The sequence below is a fragment of the Pseudophryne corroboree genome, chromosome 9, assembly GCF_028390025.1.
Source record: "Pseudophryne corroboree isolate aPseCor3 chromosome 9, aPseCor3.hap2, whole genome shotgun sequence".
NCBI classification, from domain to species: Eukaryota; Metazoa; Chordata; class Amphibia; order Anura; family Myobatrachidae; genus Pseudophryne; species Pseudophryne corroboree.
Genome location: NC_086452.1, coordinates 423768521 through 423787607, shown reverse-complemented (window position 1 = coordinate 423787607; position 19087 = coordinate 423768521). Strand labels below are relative to the sequence as shown.

Here is a 19087-nt window from a genome sequence, read left to right as displayed (position 1 = left end):
GGGGGGCACTTATTTGGCGATATGTATATATATATTAAAATGCTATAAGGGAAAAACACTTATATAAAGGTTGTCCCTGTATAATTATAGCGTTTTTGGTGTGTGCTGGCAAACTCTCCCTCTGTCTCCCCAAAGGGCTAGTGGGGTCCTGTCCTCTATCAGAGCATTCCCTGTGTGTGTGCTGTGTGTCGGTACGTGTGTGTCGACATGTATGAGGACGATGTTGGTGAGGAGGCGGAGCAATTGCCTGAAATGGTGATGTCACTCTCTAGGGAGTCGACACCGGAATGGATGGCTTATTTAAGGAATTACGGGATAATGTCAACACGCTGCAAGGTCGGTTGACGACATGAGACGGCCGGCAAACAAATTAGTACCTGTCCAGGCGTCTCAAACACCGTCAGGGGCTGTAAAACGCTCATTTACCTCAGTCGGTCGACACAGACACGGACACTGACTCCAGTGTCGACGGTGAAGAAACAAACGTATTTTCCTTTAGGGCCACACGTTACATGTTAAGGGCAATGAAGGAGGTGTTACATATTTCTGATACTACAAGTACCACAAGAAGGGTATTATGTGGGGTGTGAAAAAACTACCTGTAGTTTTTCCTGAATCAGATAAATTAAATGAAGTGTGTGATGATGCGTGGGTTTCCCCCGATAGAAAATTATTGGCGGTATACCCTTTCCCGCCAGAAGTTAGGGCGCGTTGGGAAACACCCTTTAGGGTGGATAAGGCGCTCACACGCTTATCAAAACAAGTGGCGGTACCGTCTCCAGATAGGGCCGCCCTCAAGGAGCCAGCTGAGAGGCTGGAAAATATCCTAAAAAGGTATATACACACATACTGGTGTTATACTGCGACCAGCGATCGCCTCAGCCTGGATGTGCAGCGCTGGGGTGGCTTGGTCGGATTCCCTGACTGAAAATATTGATACCCTTGACAGGGACAGTATTTTATTGACTATAGAGCATTTAAAGGATGCATTTCTATATATGCGAGATGCACAGAGGGATATTTGCACTCTGGCATCAAGAGTAAGTGCGATGTCCATATCTGCCAGAAGATGTTTATGGACACGACAGTGGTCAGGTGATGCAGATTCCAAACGGCACATGGAAGTATTGCCGTATAAAGGGGAGGAGTTATTTGGGGTCGGTCCATCGGACCTGGTGGCCTCGGCAACAGCTGGAAAATCCACCTTTTTTACCCCAAATCACATCTCAGCAGAAAAAGACACCGTCTTTTCAGCCTCAGTCCTTTCGTCCCCATAAGGGCAAGCGGGCAAAAGGCCAGTCATATCTGCCCAGGGATAGAGGAAAGGGAAGAAGACTGCAGCAGGCAGCCCATTCCCAGGAACAGAAGCCCTCCACAGCTTCTGCCAAGTCCTCAGCATGACGCTGGGGCCGTACAAGCGGACTCAAGTGCGGTGGGGGGTCGTCTCAAGAGTTTCAGCGCGTAGTGGGCTCACTCGCAAGTGGACCCCTGGATCCTACAAGTAGTATCCCAGGGGTACAGACTGGAAATTCGAGACGTCTCCCCCTCGCAGGCTCCTGATGTCTGCTTTACCAACGTCTTCCTCCGACAGGGAGGCAGTATTGGAAACAATTCACAAGCTGTATTCCCAGCAGGTGATAATCAAAGTACCCCTCCTACAACAAGGAAAGGGCTATTATTCCACACTATATTGTGGTACTGAAGCCAGACGGCTCGGTGAGACCTATTCTAAATGGGAAATCTTTGAACACTTACATACAAAGGTTCAAATCAAGATGGAGTCACTCAGAGCAGTGATAGCGAACCAGGAAGAAGGGGACTATATGGTGTCCCTGGACATCAAGGATGCTTACCTCCATGTCCCAAATTGCCCTTCTCACCAAGGGTACCTCAGGTTCGTGGTACGGAACTGTCACTATCAGTTTCAGACGCTGCCGTTTGGATTGTCCACGGCACCCCGGGTCTTTACCAAAGTAATGGCCGAAATGATGATTCTTCTTCAAAGAAAAGGCGTCTTAATTATCCCTTACTTGGACGATCTCCTGATAAGGGCAAGGTCCAGAGAACAGTTGGAAGTCGGAGTAGCATTATCTCAAGTAGTTCTACGACAGCACGGGTGGATTCTAAATATCCAAAATCGCAGCCGTTTCCGACGACACGTCTGCTGTTCCTAGGGATGGTTCTGGACACAGTCCAGAAAAAGGTGTTTCTCCCGGAGGAGAAAGCCAGGGAGTTATCCGAGCTAGTCAGGAACCTCCTAAAACCAGGAAAAGTGTCAGTGCATCATTGCACAAGAGTCCTGGGAAAAATGGTGGCTTATTACGAAGCGATTCCATTCGGCAGATTCCACGCAAGAACTTTTCAGTGGGATCTGCTGGACAAATGGTCCGGATCGCATTTTCAGATGCATCAGCGGATAACCCTATCTCCAAGGACAAGGGTGTCTCTCCTGTGGTGGTTACAGAGTGCTCATCTTCTAGAGGGCCGCAGATTCGGCATTCAGGATTGGATGCTGGTGACCACGGAGGCCAGCCTGAGAGGCTGGGGAGCAGTCACACAGGGAAAAAATTTCCAGGGAGTGTGATCAAGTCTGGAGATTTTTCTCCACATAAATATACTGGAGCTAAGGGCAATTTACAATGCTCTAAGCTTAGCAAGACCTCTGCTTCAAGGTCAGCCGGTATTGATCCAGTGGGACAACATCACGGCAGTCGCCCACGTAAACAGACAGGGCGGCACAAGAAGCAGGAGGGCAATGGCAGAAACTGCAAGGATTTTTCGCTGGGCGGAAAATCATGTGATAGCACTGTCAGCAGTGTTCATTCCGGGAGTGGACAACTGGGAAGCAGACTTCCTCAGCAACCTCCACCCGGGAGAGTGGGGACTTCATCGGGAAGTCTTCCACATGATTGTGAACCGTTGGAAAAGACCAAAGGTGGACATGATGGCGTCCCGCCTGAACAAAAAACTGGACAAGTATTGCGCCAGGTCAAAAGACCCTCAGGCAATAGCTGTGGACGTTCTGGTAACACCGTGGGTGTACCAGTCGGTGTATGTCTTCCCTCCTCTGCTTCTCATACCCAAGGTATTGAGAATTATAAGACGTAGAGGAGTAAGAACTATACTCGTGGCTCCGGATTGGCCAAGAAGGACTTGGTACCCGGAACTTCAAGAGATGCTCACAGAGGACTCATGGCCTCTGCCGCTAAGAAGGGACTTGCTTCAGCAAGTACCATGTCTGTTCCAAGACTTACCGCGGCTGCGTTTGACGGCATGGCGGTTGAACGCCGGATCCTAAGGGAAAAAGGCATTCCGGAAAAGGTCATTCCTACCCTGGTCAAAGCCAGGAAGGAGGTGACCGCACAACATTATCACCACATGTGGCGAAAATATGTTGCGTGGTGTGAGGCCAGGAAGGCCCCATGAAGAAATTTCAACTCGGTCGTTTCCTGCATTTCCTGCAAACAGGAGTGTCTATGGGCCTCAAATTGGGGTCCATTAGGGTTCAAATTTCGGCCCTGTCGATTTTCTTCCAGAAAGAATTGGCTTCAGTTCCTGAAGTCCAGAAGTTTGTCAAGGGAGTACTGCATATACAACCCCCTTTTGTGCCTCCAGTGGCACTGTGGGATCTCAACGTAGTTCTGGGATTCCTAAAATCACATTGGTTTAAACCGCTCAAATCTGTGGATTTGAAATATCTCACAGGGAAAGTGACCATGCTGTTGGCCCTGGCCTCGGCCAGGCGAGTGTCAGAATTGGCGGCGTTTGTCTCAAAAAAGCCCATATCTGATTGTCCATTCGGACAGGGCAGAGCTGCGGACTCATCCCCAGTTTCTCCCTAAGGTGGTGTCAGTGTTTCACCCGAACCAGCTTATTGTGGTACCTGCGGCTACTAGGGACTTGGAGGACTCCAAGTTGCTAGATGTTGTCAGGGCCCTGAAAATATAGTTTCCAGGACGGCTGGAGTCAGGAAAACTGACTTGCTGTTATCCTGTATGCACCCAACAAACTGGGTGCTCTTGCTTCTAAGCAGACGATTGCTAGTTGGATGTGTAGTACAATTCAGCTTGCACATTCTGTGGCAGGCCTGCCACAGCCAAAATATGTAAATGCCCATTCCACAAGGAAGGTGGGCTCATCTTGGGCGGCTGCCCGAGGGGTCTCGGCTTTACAACTTTGCCGAGCTGATACTTGGTCAGGGGCACACCCTGACTGAGGAGGACCTGGAGTTCTCTCATTCGGTGCTGCAGAGTCATCCGCACTCTCCCGCCCGTTTGGGAGCTTTGGTATAATCCCCATGGTCCTGACGGAGTCCCCAGCATCCACTTAGGACGTCAGAGAAAATAAGAATTTACTTACCGATAATTCTATTTCTCGTAGTCCGTAGTGGATGCTGGGCGCCCATCCCAAGTGCGGATTGTCTGCAATACTTGTACATAGTTATTGTTACAAAAATCGGGTTATTATTGTTGTGAGCCATCTTTTCAGAGGCTCCGCTGTTATCATGCTGTTAACTGGGTTCAGATCACAGGTTGTACAGTGTGATTGGTGTGGCTGGTATGAGTCTTACCCGGGATTCAAAATCCTTCCTTATTATGTACGCTCGTCCGGGCACAGTATCCTAACTGAGGCTTGGAGGAGGGTCATAGGGGGAGGAGCCAGTGCACACCACCTGATCCTAAAGCTTTTACTTTTGTGCCCTGTCTCCTGCGGAGCCGCTAATCCCCATGGTCCTGACGGAGTCCCCAGCATCCACTACGGACTACGAGAAATAGAATTATCGGTAAGTAAATTCTTATTTTTACTATCAGTGTTCTTAGTGCTAGGAGTGTGCATCTGCATCTCTCTTCCTCCAGCAGTGTATTTTAGCTTAGCAGAAGTGTGAACGAAGCGATCGCAGAGCGGCTACAAAATAATTTTGTGCAGTTTCAGAGTAGCTTCAAGCCTACTCAGTGCTTACGAAACAAACACAAACACGCCCTGCGTTCGCCCAGCCACGCCTGCGTTTTTCCGAACACTCCTTGAAAACGGTCAGTTGACACCCAGAAACGCCCTTTTCCTGTCAATCACTCTGTGGCTGCCTGTGCGACTGAAATGCATCGCTAGACCCTGTGTAAAACTACATCGTTCATTGTAATAGTACGCCACGCATGCACATTGCGCCGCATGCGCAGAAGTGCCAATTTTTTTGCCTCATCGCTGCACAGCGAACGAATGCAGCTAGCGATCAACTCGGAATAACCACCTTGGATGGAGTCTGTGCAGCAGATTAGACCTGAAGTGAAAGTTAGGAAGCGCTCCCTGTCAGTTGGAACCTGAAGCTGATGGAGATTGACAGCTGTATGGGTAACGCTGGATGTTGCGGTCATCTTTGCTGATGGAAATGATACAGTACAGAGTTAGGTGCGCCAAGTGGACAAGTTCTTATAGTATAAAAGGGGATGATGTTGTTGTAATGACACTCAGACTAATGGTTTTAGCTAACAAAGTGTTTTTTTATTTTAATACTTAATCCAAAAAGGGGGGGGGGGGGGGGTTTTGGGAAATGGATGTTGGAGGGAGAGGGGAAAGATATATATGTTGTATATATCAGATGATGGAAAGACTTCTGCTATCCGCACTAACAAAAATATACGTCAACTTTGTGTGTATGTAGCAAATAAAATAGAGGTGGTTTTGTCCTGTTTCTATCAAAACATTTATGTATATAGCCCAGATAAAGTGGAGTAGTTGTTCAAAGCAACCAATCACTTCTGTCATTTCATAGATAGTGCTAGATAATTGACAGAAGCAGGGGCGTTTTAAGAGAGGAGGAGGTTCGTGTGCAGTCTCCTCCATCTGGGCCCCCTTCTCTCTGCCGGCAGCGATGTAGAGTCTGAGCACTACAGGACTAGTGCTAACGGCGACACAACATTTTTCCGTCAACTTTTCTACTGTGTATGCACAAAAAGCTGGGAAAATGGCCACCGCGCCATTTTCCCGGTGATTTCTGCAGCACTGCTGTCATCGGCACGGGACTCCAAAGGTGTAAGTATTCAAGAAATGGGTTCGGCGTGTGCGGTGTGTGCCCTGCACACTGCACCCATTATAAATACGGCAGTGATCAGTAGCTGTTTGTCACTTTGTTCAACTTCTCCACTTTAGTTCTCTCCAACCATGTAAAATGACAGGAGCTGATTGGTTAGTACTTTACGTCTCTCCAAGATTTGATAAATACCCCTCCCAGGCTTTATACATCTTCCCCCGTGTCATTCTCGTGGGACTGTATATACCTAATGCATTAGTCTGTCCAGTGCTGCTATATTAATATTCATCACTGTAAAGTTCCTGGAAATACACACTGGTGTTGTGTAAGTAATAATCCATAGAATGCATGGGAAGTTTCCGCCTTAAGACAAAAATGAACTGTGATTTGAATATTACTTTTTTTTTTTTTTTTTTTTTTTTATATAATAAATATAATATTTTAAACATTTTGACTGCAGGAGGAAAAAATTCGAGTCACCATTCTCATACGGAGCACAGAGTATCGGAAAATACTCAACTTGGACAAGGTACTTCTTTGTTCTAAATTATTTTTAAAAACCTGTTCAATATTAGAAAGGTAATGCTCATTTTTACATTGGGGGTCATTCTGAGTTGATCGTAGCTGTGCTAAATTTAGCACAGCTACGATCATCTTCCCTGACATTCAGGGGGACACCCAGCACAGGGCTAGTCCGCCCCGCATTTCAGTCCGGTTCCCCCCCCCCCTCCTCCGCAGAAGTGCAAAGGCATCACACAGCGGCGATGCCTTTGCACTTCAAGAGTAGCTCCCGACCAGCGCAGCTTTAGCGTGCTGGCCGGGAGCTACTCATTGCTCTCCGGGCCGCAGCGGCTGCGTGTGACGTCACGCAGCTGTTGCGGCCCGCCCCCCGTTCGGTCCGGCCACGCCTGCATTGGCCGGACCGCACCCACGAAACGGCGGCCAAACGCTGCCGTTCCGCCCCCTTCCGCCCAGCGATCAAGCAGAGGCGATTGCATCCCTGCTACGCCCTTCGGCCATCTGCCATGTGCCGGCGCATGCACAGTAGGGACCCGTTCGCTCTGCTGCGTTAAAAAGCAGCGAGCGAACGGGTCAGAATGACCCCCATGATGCACTTAGGGTAAATGGGGACTGCATTTCACAAATTTTTATTCCAACCCATCCACCACCCAACTCGTAGAGAAGTGGGCATTCTGTGCAGTAAGAGTTTTCATCCAAGTTATTTTAGGAACTCACGTGGAGATTGTTATTTTTTGGTTATTGCAGGGGGGGGGGGGTTTAGTGTGTTTAGTGTCTGGAAGTCTGGGAACCCCACGTTTTTTCTTTTTAGTGTTTTACAGCTCAAATGTTTTGTTGTCAGATGTTTCCCTTTAAAAATGAATTATTTTGTTTAAAAATATTTAGTACCTAAAAGCATCGTTTGGCGTAACCTGATGTGACATTGATAATATAAAAATAAAATAAAAATAAATAAAACCTACAACCAAACCTGCAACCCAGACAGCATATAATTTCTGGCTATTTATTTTTTTCCTTACTCCGTCCTCTGAGTCCCAGTTTGTTGGGAGTCCCCAAGGACTGGGCTTGCTTCCATGTAACCGTGTTGCTTTTTTTCCTCTGCCATTACTTATGCCTGGCACGTAGCTGACGTCTCGGAGACAAGTGTCAGGGAGGGGTACAGAGTTTGTGCCTTGTTTTTTCAACGCATTCCACTTATATATGGAAAACACTGTTAACGGTATCTGTCCATCTGGGGCGGGAAGGCTCTGAATATAGTCCTCATTCCATAAAGCCATATTTAACCACAAAAGCTTCCTGTAGCATGGGAAATAAAGCTGTGGCGACAAAACTCCAAGGAAATATGTGCGGAAAAACATAAGAACAATATTACATAAAGTATTACTGTATTGAAGGGGTTTATTTTTAATTCTTTTTTATAAACTAAACGTTTGATTCAAATGTATTCCAGCTGGTCCTTGCTCTGAAGAATGTTCCGCTGTTTCAAGTGAATGTTGTAGATTACAAGTACAGGTATGTACAGTATATGGTACGAGGACACGTGCAGACAACTGTCCTGCTTATCAATTTACTAAAATGAGTGGTACTGTCACTATATGTACTAGGAAAGGAATATACTGGGTTACCTCAGCGTCCGCCCACTGCTCTGCTCCGCCCACTCTCCATCTGCTGCTCCGCCCTTTGTTCTGCCCTGCCCCCTTCTCTGCCTTTTCATCTGTCCCGCTCCAGTTCCATTCCACCCTGCCCTTCCATACTTGGCGTGTTTTTGACGGCAACGGTCATCATCCTCCTCTTCTCCTGCTAGGCTAGGGAGTTTTACCTCACCTTGTAGTTGGCACAGATCACTTATGACGTTGTAATATGTTTACTTGTCTTCCATGCACACTTTCCACCCGAAAACACATTTTTAGGCACAATGTTATAGAAAAGTCTAGTAAAAAAATAAAATAAAAACGTCAATATTCCCTCTTTCATGACCATAGTGTCATACACCTTTTGTGTGTGAATGCAGCAACTTATACTGAAACTATGGAGGTTCCAACATGGGAACTGGGCTCACTTATGCCCACATGTAAAAATGAGCATTTGTTTTGCTGATTTCCTTCATATGGGGTGGATTTTCTGGCCAGGTTGGAATTATTATTATTTTTTTTAATGTAGCCTTATTGTGCGAGTGGCTGTGGTATATCCTGTCGACATCATGGTTTGTAATGTCAACATTTTGATATGTGCATGATGTCAACTTTAATGTTGATATTCATGACAGCACTCGTGTAATTAGTAGTAGTTATGAAATGTTGACACTGTGCTTTTTTATCTATTTCTATCTCTATTCCTAATGGTAACCCTAACGCTAACCCTTATGGAACCATTTCCGATATTGACATGCTGTCATTGTCGACATTTTGCAGGTGTCTACATTAAAAATGTTGACATCATCAGTGTTAACGTTCTTCTGTCGATATTGTGAATGTCTGCATTTTGACTGCACACAGTGTGAGAAATATAACAGCAGGTGTGTAGCGTGACTGCTAAGACACACCTATTGCGCTGTGCTTTCAGTAGAAAAAAGCAAAGCATGACAGAGCTCGCGGGGATGTCTGTTATTGCACAGCGGTACTCATTTTACAAGGACAGTAGTGCCATCTAATATTGCAATGTATATTTTATATTGTTCACATTGATCACAACATTTCTTTGTACAATATTTGCAGTTCAGGGATTAGCACAAAAAGATGTTTGGGGCTACGAGCAAGCAATGTAAAGCTGACCATGGGAGAAGCAGCTGGTACTAAGATCTATGCCTGCAGTACTGATTGTTTGCCCCTGCGACTTGTTGATCATCATAGTGTAGCAGACGCTTTCAGGAAACTGCAGGCGCTTAAATTGAAAGGGAAAATTGTTGGGGAAAAGGGGTATACGTGGTATGATCACAGTCTCACCTGTGCCACATGGCATTATAGAATCTCTGCCACAATCATGTTCCTCTGCAGAGCAGTCACTTTAAGTCGGGTTGTGTTGCATAATTTGGGCAGAGTCAAGTGCCGCAGAAACATGATTGGAACACCAACTTTCAGAGCGCCGAGTGTCAAGTGTCTGTTTTTTCCTTTATTACTCCTCTCCCTGATGTCACATTAAGATCATACAAACCTCAGTTTCTCTCTAGGTCACTAAGCTTTATAATAGTGAAGAAAAAGCAATCTAAATTCATCCAGTAGTTTTTGTATGATGTCAGAACAAACAGATAGACAGACAAAAAATTCTGAAAAAATGTTTTTCATCTCCATAGTTCATAAACAGTCCCTAGAAGTATATTTCTAAAAATAAATTGCTATGTACAGACACAACATTTACCATTTTATTATATATATGAATGACTGTTTTGCTAGAATTGCTTTAGCTCCAGCAAATTGCAGACTATTACATGATAGCCACAAGTCTGGGAAAACCTGACTTGTTACATATATGTCTCCCTCTTCTTGAGTCCTAATGATAGTCTCTGTCACTGCCACGTTTCTGTCCTGTATTCTTCTTTAGAACCCTCGGATTCCTTGAACAACTGAGGATCACGCACAACTCTGACATATTTATCGGGATGCATGGGGCCGGCCTGACGCACTCACTCTTCTTACCAGACTGGGCGGTGGTCTTTGAGCTGTAAGTCCTGTTTTCTCATTTTATATTTTCCTATTATCTGCTATTGAATCATAGCCCTAAGTCAGGGGCGGATTTGGTGGAAAACCAGCCCGGGAAATTTATGGAAGCAGCCCTAATGGGGGTGTGGTCTGATGGGGGGGGGGTGCAGTTTCCCTCCTCATAGGGTCTGATTATTCGCCGTTGCGGCCTTCCTGGCATCTTTTGCTGCAGTTGTGTCTGAGACCAGGGGCGGATTGTGAACTAACAGTGGGCGTGTAAAATATTGTAGAAGTGGCCCAACATGGGCAGCACAAGAGGAGTATACTGTGTAGCCATGGCAGCAACACTGGACGGCAGAGTTGCTGTACTGCAGAGATGGAATAACAGAATGAATGGGGACAATGCGGTGTACTGAGTGTGGTGGGCTGCCTGTCCTGTGTGGGGTGGGGTCACATGACAACAAACAAAACAGGCCCCACAGACACATCGGCCTACCAGGAATCTTCCTGGTGAGTCCTATGGCTAATCTTCCCCTGGTCCTAGTTCACTTAGCACCTGATTGACTTTTTGAGGCGCTTAGAAACTAAGTTGAAGTGCATTTTATACAGGCGTGATGTCATGTGAAGCTAGCGAATCGACTGGCTGCCTCAGCCTTGCGAGGGCGACACAAAACTTATTTCTCCTTAATTTGCAGGCATGAACTAGACACCATGTAGTCTGACTCTTATTAAATGCAAACATTTATGTACTGGTGGTGATTTCTATGTAAGGAGTTATTGTCCGTCAGCGATCAGAGTTGTCCATACAGTCTCTTATCTGGAAACATGATGTCTCAGAATGGAATTTTCAATAAATATTTATAGACTCTGAAAATAAAAAGCAAAGTTTGGTTCCCACGAGTCCTCTGAGCAAGGTCAGCGCAGCATTCGTGCAGTCCATATCTACATGCGGATTATCAGGATCTGTACATGCTAGCAGCCATTAATCACAGCGACGATGTTACATGCCCATTAATATACTTGTAATTTTGACTTTGTGTATAAATAATGTGTCCCTATCAATCTTGTTCAGTCGACACTTCAGGCCACAAGGGTCATGTAAAAAATATATCCAGAATAGTTCTGGCAGATGTGGTTTGCACATGCCATGTGACACTGAAGATATTTGTAAGACAAGGAAAAGAATCCTGTTCACCATGGGTTCCATTTAAGACCTGTATAATGCATGGGTGTCATGTGACTTGTACCATTGTGTACGTTTCTATCCGTGGAATATATTGGGATAATGGTGGGAAAAGCACGTTTGCTTGTGTTTTTACGATCTAGCTAGACACAAGCAAGTTAGTGCCTCCATTTTGGATGAGGCATATACTTGTAGCCTATGATGCATGCATGAATTACAATTTCTGTAATTCTGGAAACTACTGAGGAGAAAAGGGAACTAGGAGTCACTATTTCAGGTGACTTAAAGGCAGGAAAGCAATGTAACAAAGCAATGAGGAAGGCTAGTCAGATGCTTGGCAGCATAGGGAGAGGAATCAGCAGCAGAAAGAAAGAAGTATAATGCCACTGTATAGGTCATTGGTACGGCCTCATCTAGAATACTGTGTTCAGTTCTGGAGGCCATATCTTCAAAAGGATATTAATACATTAGAGACTGTACAAAGAAGGGCAACTAAAATGGTGCATGGCCTACACCACAAAACATACCCAGAAAGACTAAGAAATCTCAATATGTATAGTACGGAGCAGAGAAGGGAAAGGGGGGACATGATAGAAACTTTCAAATATATCAAGTCCAGAAGGGGAACATTCTCCAAATGAAGAGAAACAATAGAACACAAGGACATGCACTGAGGCTGGAGGGGGGGGGGGGGGTTCGGGAGAAATTAGAGGAAAAATGAAAAAGAAAGGGTAGTGGACAAGTGAAACAGCCTCATATCAGAGGTGGTAGATGCTAAGACAGTGGAGCAATTTAAACATGCATGGGATAGACATAAGGATATCCCTGCAAAGAAATAAGGATCAAATAAGGTTTGAGATACAAACATGGTAAAAAAAAAAAAGGGGCAGACTAGATGGGCCAAGTGGTTCTTATCTGCCGTCAAATTCTATGTTTCTAAATTGTATACTTTTTCCTTTACTCTACTGATCACCTGTATTTTATATTCAGTTGTGTTGCTGATTGAGTGTGAGTGGGAGTCCCTACAGTCCGCAAGTAACCATAAATATGCCATTACTTTCAATTGGAGCATGCTGCCATTTTATAGAGGAATCCCATTAATCCACACAGATAACCCATATATACATACTCGCATACACACATTCACCCGTTGAATGTATGAGCCTCGTTTCACGTGCAGCTGCATCTCTTATTTCTTTGTGCTGCAGATAAATGTTTAGCTACTCTGATGGCATCCGGATGATAGCCTGGCAATGTTTTGGTTGACAGTCAATGGGGTCGATAACATATGGGCGACATGCATTATGCTGACAATGCTTAAGGTCGTCAGACAGTCAACAGGTTCAAAAGGTCGACACAAATAGTGTTTTGATTTTTTTTTTCATTTGTTTCCCCAACATTTGCTTGATTTACTATCCATGTGGACATCTGCTGAAAATAGTAACCTGTGGTGAGAGCAGCGAGCCACCTTGGCCGAAGTGTGGCGAGCTAAGCGAGCCTGCGAGGGTATACGTTTCTACTGATGGTGGTTACAGAACATGAAATATACAAGACGTGCCCCCCAAAAAGTGCGTTGACCACTTGTATGTTGATCATTGTTGTGTCGACCATTGGCATGATGACTTTTTGACCCTGTCGACCTTTCATCTGTCGACCTTTTTATACATGTCGACCATTTAGTGTCAACCTATTGACTGTCAACCATAACATTGTTGATCTAGCAATCTACGCCCTCTCTGATTGGTTGCATGTTGGCCTTGCCCCTCCCATTTCATTCTTGACTATACATGAACAGTTAAGTTCATCTATAGTTTGGTGACAGCTGTCATTAGTATTGGGACATACACCAGCCCCATGCTCACATCCAGCTGAAACAGGCGTCTCGTCTGCATCTGCATTCTACAATCGAGTAAGGAGGTCTGCTTGCCCGCTAATGCCACTCACACAAGACAGAAAAATTCCATACAATCGCATGGTCATCGTCCAGCTACCGCCCCAAAATTCCCATTTCACAGAAATAGTGGTCCATCCGCAGGGATCTCTGTCTGTGAGCAGTTACCCGGATCTGACGCATGCGCAGAAGCCGATATCTTTCTTTGGCGCATGTGTGGCGTGCTGAAATCCACAAGAGACATACGCATTGCAACTTATGTGCGATCCAGAATCAGCCTTTGTTTCTGCATAGTCTTTGTTAAATATAATGCCTCATTAAGATTGCCTGTAACATGACTGAATCTCTGTAGGTACAATTGTGAAGATGAGCGGTGTTACTTAGATTTGGCAAAGCTTAGAGGAGTTCACTATGTCACCTGGGAGAAACCGGATAAAGTCTTCCCTCAGGACAAGGTAGGTGGCATACGGATGTGACCAGCTAGCTGGCAAAGTAGTGTTTTGGAAAATGTTTCTTTAGTAAGTTAAAAAAAAGAAATACAACTTTCCTCTGTACATGTATGAAGGTCGCGTTCTCCTATACCACCATCTGAAATTACCTTTGTCTGCTCCCTCAGACCTTGAGATGGCCCCACGTTTCCTGACAGCCTTCCCTAACAGGTCACTCGTACAATATCCTGTAACAGTCCAATATGTTTCTGGTGTCTAGTGCTTACCCCATTCAGGACATTGCTGATTTTTGGTACATGAAGGGGCTAATTCAACAAGGTACGCAAAACTGCAAAAATTGTGAAAATACGTAAAATCTGAGAGAAAAAATAAAATTTCTGAGACAAAAAATACAACTTCTGAGACATAGCAAAAACTGCGTATGCACTACGAAAACTAGGCGTGTAGGGGGCGTACTAAAGGGCTGGACTCTCAAAAACTACGAGCAGGGGCGTGTTGTGGGCTTATTCAGATTTTAGATAGGTGGAGCATATGCATTTTTTGCAACTGAACGCACATTTATGGGCCCTCATTCCGAGTTGATCGGTCGCAATGCGAATGTAGCAGAGTTACACACGCTAAGCCGCCGCCTACTGGGAGTGTATCTTAGCTTCTTAAAAGTGCGACCGAAGTAATCGCAATATTGCGATCACAAACCTCGTAGCAGTTTTGGAGTAGCTTCAGACTTACTCTGCCTGTGCGATCAGTTCAGTGCTTGTCGTTCCTGGTTGACGTCACAAACACACCCAGCGTTCGCCCAGGCACTCCCACCGTTTCTCCGGCCACTCCTGCGTTTTTTCCGGAAACGGTAGCGTTTTCAGCCACACGCCCCTGAAACGCCGTGTTTCCGCCCAGTAACACCCATTTCCTGTCAATCACATTACGATCGCCGGAGCGATGAAAAAGCCGTGAGTAAAATTACTTTCTACATAGCAAAGTTACTTGGCGCAGTCGCAGTGCGAACATTGCGCATGCGTACTAAGCGGATTTTCATTGCGATGCGATGAAAAATACCGAGCGAACAACTCGGAATGAGGGCCATGGTGTGCAGTTTCTGAGTGACTACAGGTCAACCTTAAAATCTGCACAAGCTGACCTCAGTTGTAAAATGTTGGATGTATATTGCAATCATTGCTTCATTACCTCCAGCTGAAGCAGCTCACACTGCCGACCACAATTCACTTTATTCAGCTGCATTGAAACTTAACAACATGTGAGGGGGCATTAAACTATTTAACACATGTATTACTCTAAAATATATGTTAGTAGTAACCTAATAATTCTTTAAATTAATAACAATGCAGGTTTGTCAGGAACTCACTTGTTTTCCAACAAACATGTACAATAACATTTACAAGCAAGTTTTTTTTGTTTTTTTGTTTTTTGTTTGGTAAATGGCTTTTGGTTTAAAAGCTGAGTTTTTATTATGATTTAAAGCAACAAACAATTATTATCTTCAAAAATCATACCCACGTAAGGATTTTTGTTTTGTTTCCCCCTTGACAAAGAAACATATGTTCAATAACATCACCACAATAATTGTGATTTTGTGAACATTTTAATTATGCACCACTTTTTTTTTTTCACATTAAACAATAACATAAGGAATGTTAATAATAACAAAGAAACATTAATATGTCATGTATGTAAACTTTCAACATAAAAAAAAACATTATTTTTTTTCCTTTATCCGCCTGCGTATGTGGATTCACCAGCGGAAGTAGCTCGTCTTGTTGTTTGACACACCCTGTCAGTAGGCATGGTTGGCTCAATGTTATGTGTGGCTGATGCTAAATTGTGACATCAGAAACCTTTACGCAAAAAATGCAATGAAGTGTAAGTTTTTTCGCAAAAAATGCGGATTTTTAAATGTAATCGCAAAAGTTGCAAATTTGACAGTCCACTTTTTTTGTAACATTAAATTCGTTTTGCAGATTTTCCATTTGGGTGTGCTTTTGCAATTTTGCGATTGGTCGCAGTTTTTGCTAATTTGTACTTTTTACGATCCTTACTGAATTAGCTCCGAAATCCTTTATTGTGTTTGTTCCTTTTCCAGATTCAGGCTCTTGATGCCACTCAATGAATGGGTGTTGGAGCCTGCCATTTATTTTTCATAATAGGTTGTAGTTGATCTCTACGTGGTCCCCATCTGATGATTTGTGCTTCTTCAGGGCACCGATGTCAGCACATTTAAACTGTACATATTATTATGCTGTAGTCCTGATCAGTCAGGAGTAACGCCATAGCGGCCTGTTCTGCAGATCAGCCCTGTCCTGTGAAGGGGTGTGCTATGTTATGTCGGCAATCTGAGCATTGACAGTCAGAATGTCAACACTAGAATGTCAGTGTGTTCTGAATATCGACATTCAGAATGTTGACATAGATGCGTCGCACATGACAAGTCAAAATACACAATATCAACATGGCCGTCGGGTCGACATTGTGCCTGCTGACATGCCGACGCAGCATTATTTCACTATTTAAACATTAACTCTAAATCTAGCACTAAAATGTATTGTTGACATTCTGATGTCGACGTTCTGAATTTCATCCTCATGACTCCATACTCCTACAAAGAACTGACTTGATCAGGGTTCTCAACAAAAAGAGAGAGATGAAATTCTTTCCAAAGCCCATTACAATTAATGTATAAGTTGGGGAGATTTGTTTGTACAAAAAAATATATTTATTTTAAAACATAGATTAATATATTGTCTATAGCAGTGGTTCCCAAGCTGTGTGACATGGCACCCTGGGGTGCTCGGGACACGTGCAGGGGAGCCCTGGGTTGGATGTTCAGGACCAATTCAAATTATTTACGGTCAATATAATAGGCAAAACCAGTGCTTTTGGCTTCAATTCATAAAACACGTGGACAAACAGAAGTGAATCCTGTCCCTTCCCACATAACTCAACCTAAGGACGACTTATAAACACAATTCACTTAATTTGATATTTTTTCTGAATTTATCAACCTGAAACTTTTGGCCTAGAGGTGCCGTAAAATTCTGATACTCTAGGGCGCAGTGACTCAAAAAAAGTTCAGGAACCACTGGACTATAGCAGGCTGACCACTATATTATCATACAGTTATAATAAAAAAACAACACTTCATAAAAGGTAGGTATTCATAATATAATGCAACTCATTTGATAAAACATATTGAAAATTATTTATGTGTTATGTAAAAAAAACACTGCATTGTGTTCTTCCATTCATAGCTCCGCCATTGATTTGTCACACATTGATGGCTGTGGTTGGAGCCAAAGGAAATTAATTGGTCATTAGTTCAACCTGTCAATAATTCCCCCTTGTGTGCCTGCAGAAAATAAGATCAATAGATCCTGGGGGCTTTAGATGAAAGTTGATTCTGTGCAGAGAATGACTTAATTAACTTGTCTCTCAGTAGAGAGAAAGAAAATGTGCCGGTGAATTACAATGCTTGTTATTATTCTGTCTAATTAAGGGGCACCACCCGACTTTGGGAGAACACCCTAAATTCACCAATTACGCCTTTGATGTGGAAGAGTTCATGCGGCTGGTCACCTCCGCGGCAGAGTACGTGTCTCGTCATCCTAAATGGCCCTTTCGGAGACGCCGAGATGAACTTTAAGATCACTGTAGAGACTTCTTCTGTAGAGTTTTATGAAACAGTAACTTATTTATTTATTTTATATTTTTTATTTTTTAAAGTCATCACTGTTGGAATATGAGGTGTTGGTGGTATTTCTGTTTACCTATCATGCCCTGTTTCCATACGTCTCACTCTCGCCGGTTGGCCACATGAATTACTTTTTAGATGTCTTGTTCACAACTAAAGAGCCCGTATTGGAAAACCGGTCACTATAAGCATACAGCAGAACATTCCAGCACTGACAGAAATATAAGCTAATAATAATAATAATTTTATTTATATAGCGCTCTTTCTCCAACAGGACTCAAGGCGCTTTACAGACATCAAAAACAATGCACATAATACAGAGGATTTGAGTAATACAGCAATAGATCAGCCACACAGACATAAAAGAAAACCTTAAGCACACAGAAAGTATAATGAAGGATTGGTGTAGGCATTTTGGGTACTATCTTCCAAGGGTTGTGTATTCCACCCTCACAAGGTACCAGGTGCGGCAGCCATCTTGGGCGCACAGCGTAGGATTACCCAGGATGGAATAGTCCACCCCTAGAAGAGATGACACAAAATGGGGGTGATTTCAGAGTCCTACAGTTCAGAGTAGGGTTCCATCAAAACCATCAGGCCTATGTATTTTTCATCCCATCCACAAGTGCACCATATGGGGCAGCCATGTTGGGCGCACTTTGAAGGTTACACTGTAGGAGGTGAGCCATACAAGGGCCAAGTGCATATATGGGAAAACTGACACTTGTGTAGTAGCATGATGTACCCTGCAGGTAGGGCGCAATGGCAGGGTGTGATATCAGTGGAGGTAACCATTACAGGAAAAGCACACAGTTGGGTGGGAGAAAGGAAAAACAAACAAAAAAAGGGGGGGTGGATATAAAATAGCAGGTAGCCAGTGGCAGAAGGAATATTGGGATAACATTATTTTGATAAGATCATAGTACGGGTGGGTATGAGAATGTGGGGGGCACACTCAGGAGCAATGGGGATGTCCCTGCTGAGCACCAGTCACCTGTGTGCATTACAGGACCGATACTGGTTTTGCATTGCTATTTATTACTGCGTTTTGCTTAAAGATGGTAATTAAGGTCTGTAAACTATTTAACACTGCTAGAAACGAGACTGTAGAATAATGCCTACAACTGTCATCATTTGCAGCCGGACAATAGGATTTTTCCAGCAACCACACTACATAATATCGCTGGTCTCTAATATGAGGTATGGTAAGATGGTACTCTCCCCCATAATTCATTATTTTTTCCTGATGTAGTGAGCACTAATTAAAAATATTTTGTAATATCGTGTTCTGTGCGGCTACAAACCGTTACCACTGTCAGTAAATCCAGGATCTCGCACAGGCGCATTGTGATTTTTGTTAGGTAATAGGCATTCCAGAATAGAGCCACAGGATCTCCTTGTTATGATGTGTATGTACTGTATATGTGTGTGTGTGTGTGTGTATATATATATACACGCACACACACACAGATGTGTCCTCTCACATCTATCCTCCCTGCACGTTAAACAGACCTTCTGGTCACCCCATGCCATGGCGTCATTTGGTAGCGCCGAGCACCTTTTACATGCATTTTTTCCATTGAAATGCGTCTTATTCGCAAAATGATGTGAATAGAATGCACAAGCAGCTTATGCTGATTAAAATGATACACAGCATGCCTATATTCTGTGTGCGGCCGCAGCAT

At 44.0% G+C, this 19087-nt stretch overlaps 1 protein-coding gene across 2 annotated transcripts in view; it reads left to right on the top strand.

The window, feature by feature from the left end:
* EOGT (EGF domain specific O-linked N-acetylglucosamine transferase) overlaps positions 1-18681 on the top strand; it is a 118407-nt gene extending 99726 nt beyond the window's left edge. Inside the window, exons 12-17 of one of the 2 annotated variants that reach the window (XR_010186982.1) lie at positions 6486-6554; positions 7995-8056; positions 10082-10201; positions 13606-13708; positions 13870-14020; positions 17208-17286. Coding sequence is in view for 1 of the 2 variants with exons in the window: in XM_063940938.1 (XP_063797008.1) it covers positions 6486-6554; positions 7995-8056; positions 10082-10201; positions 13606-13708; positions 17208-17354 (501 nt within the window). In the remaining variant the exon portion in view is untranslated. Of the gene's footprint in view, positions 1-6485; positions 6555-7994; positions 8057-10081; positions 10202-13605; positions 13709-13869; positions 14021-17207 lie in introns of both variants that reach the window. The other variant, XM_063940938.1, reaches the window with a different exon arrangement.
* The last annotated feature ends 406 nt before the right edge of the window (positions 18682-19087 follow it).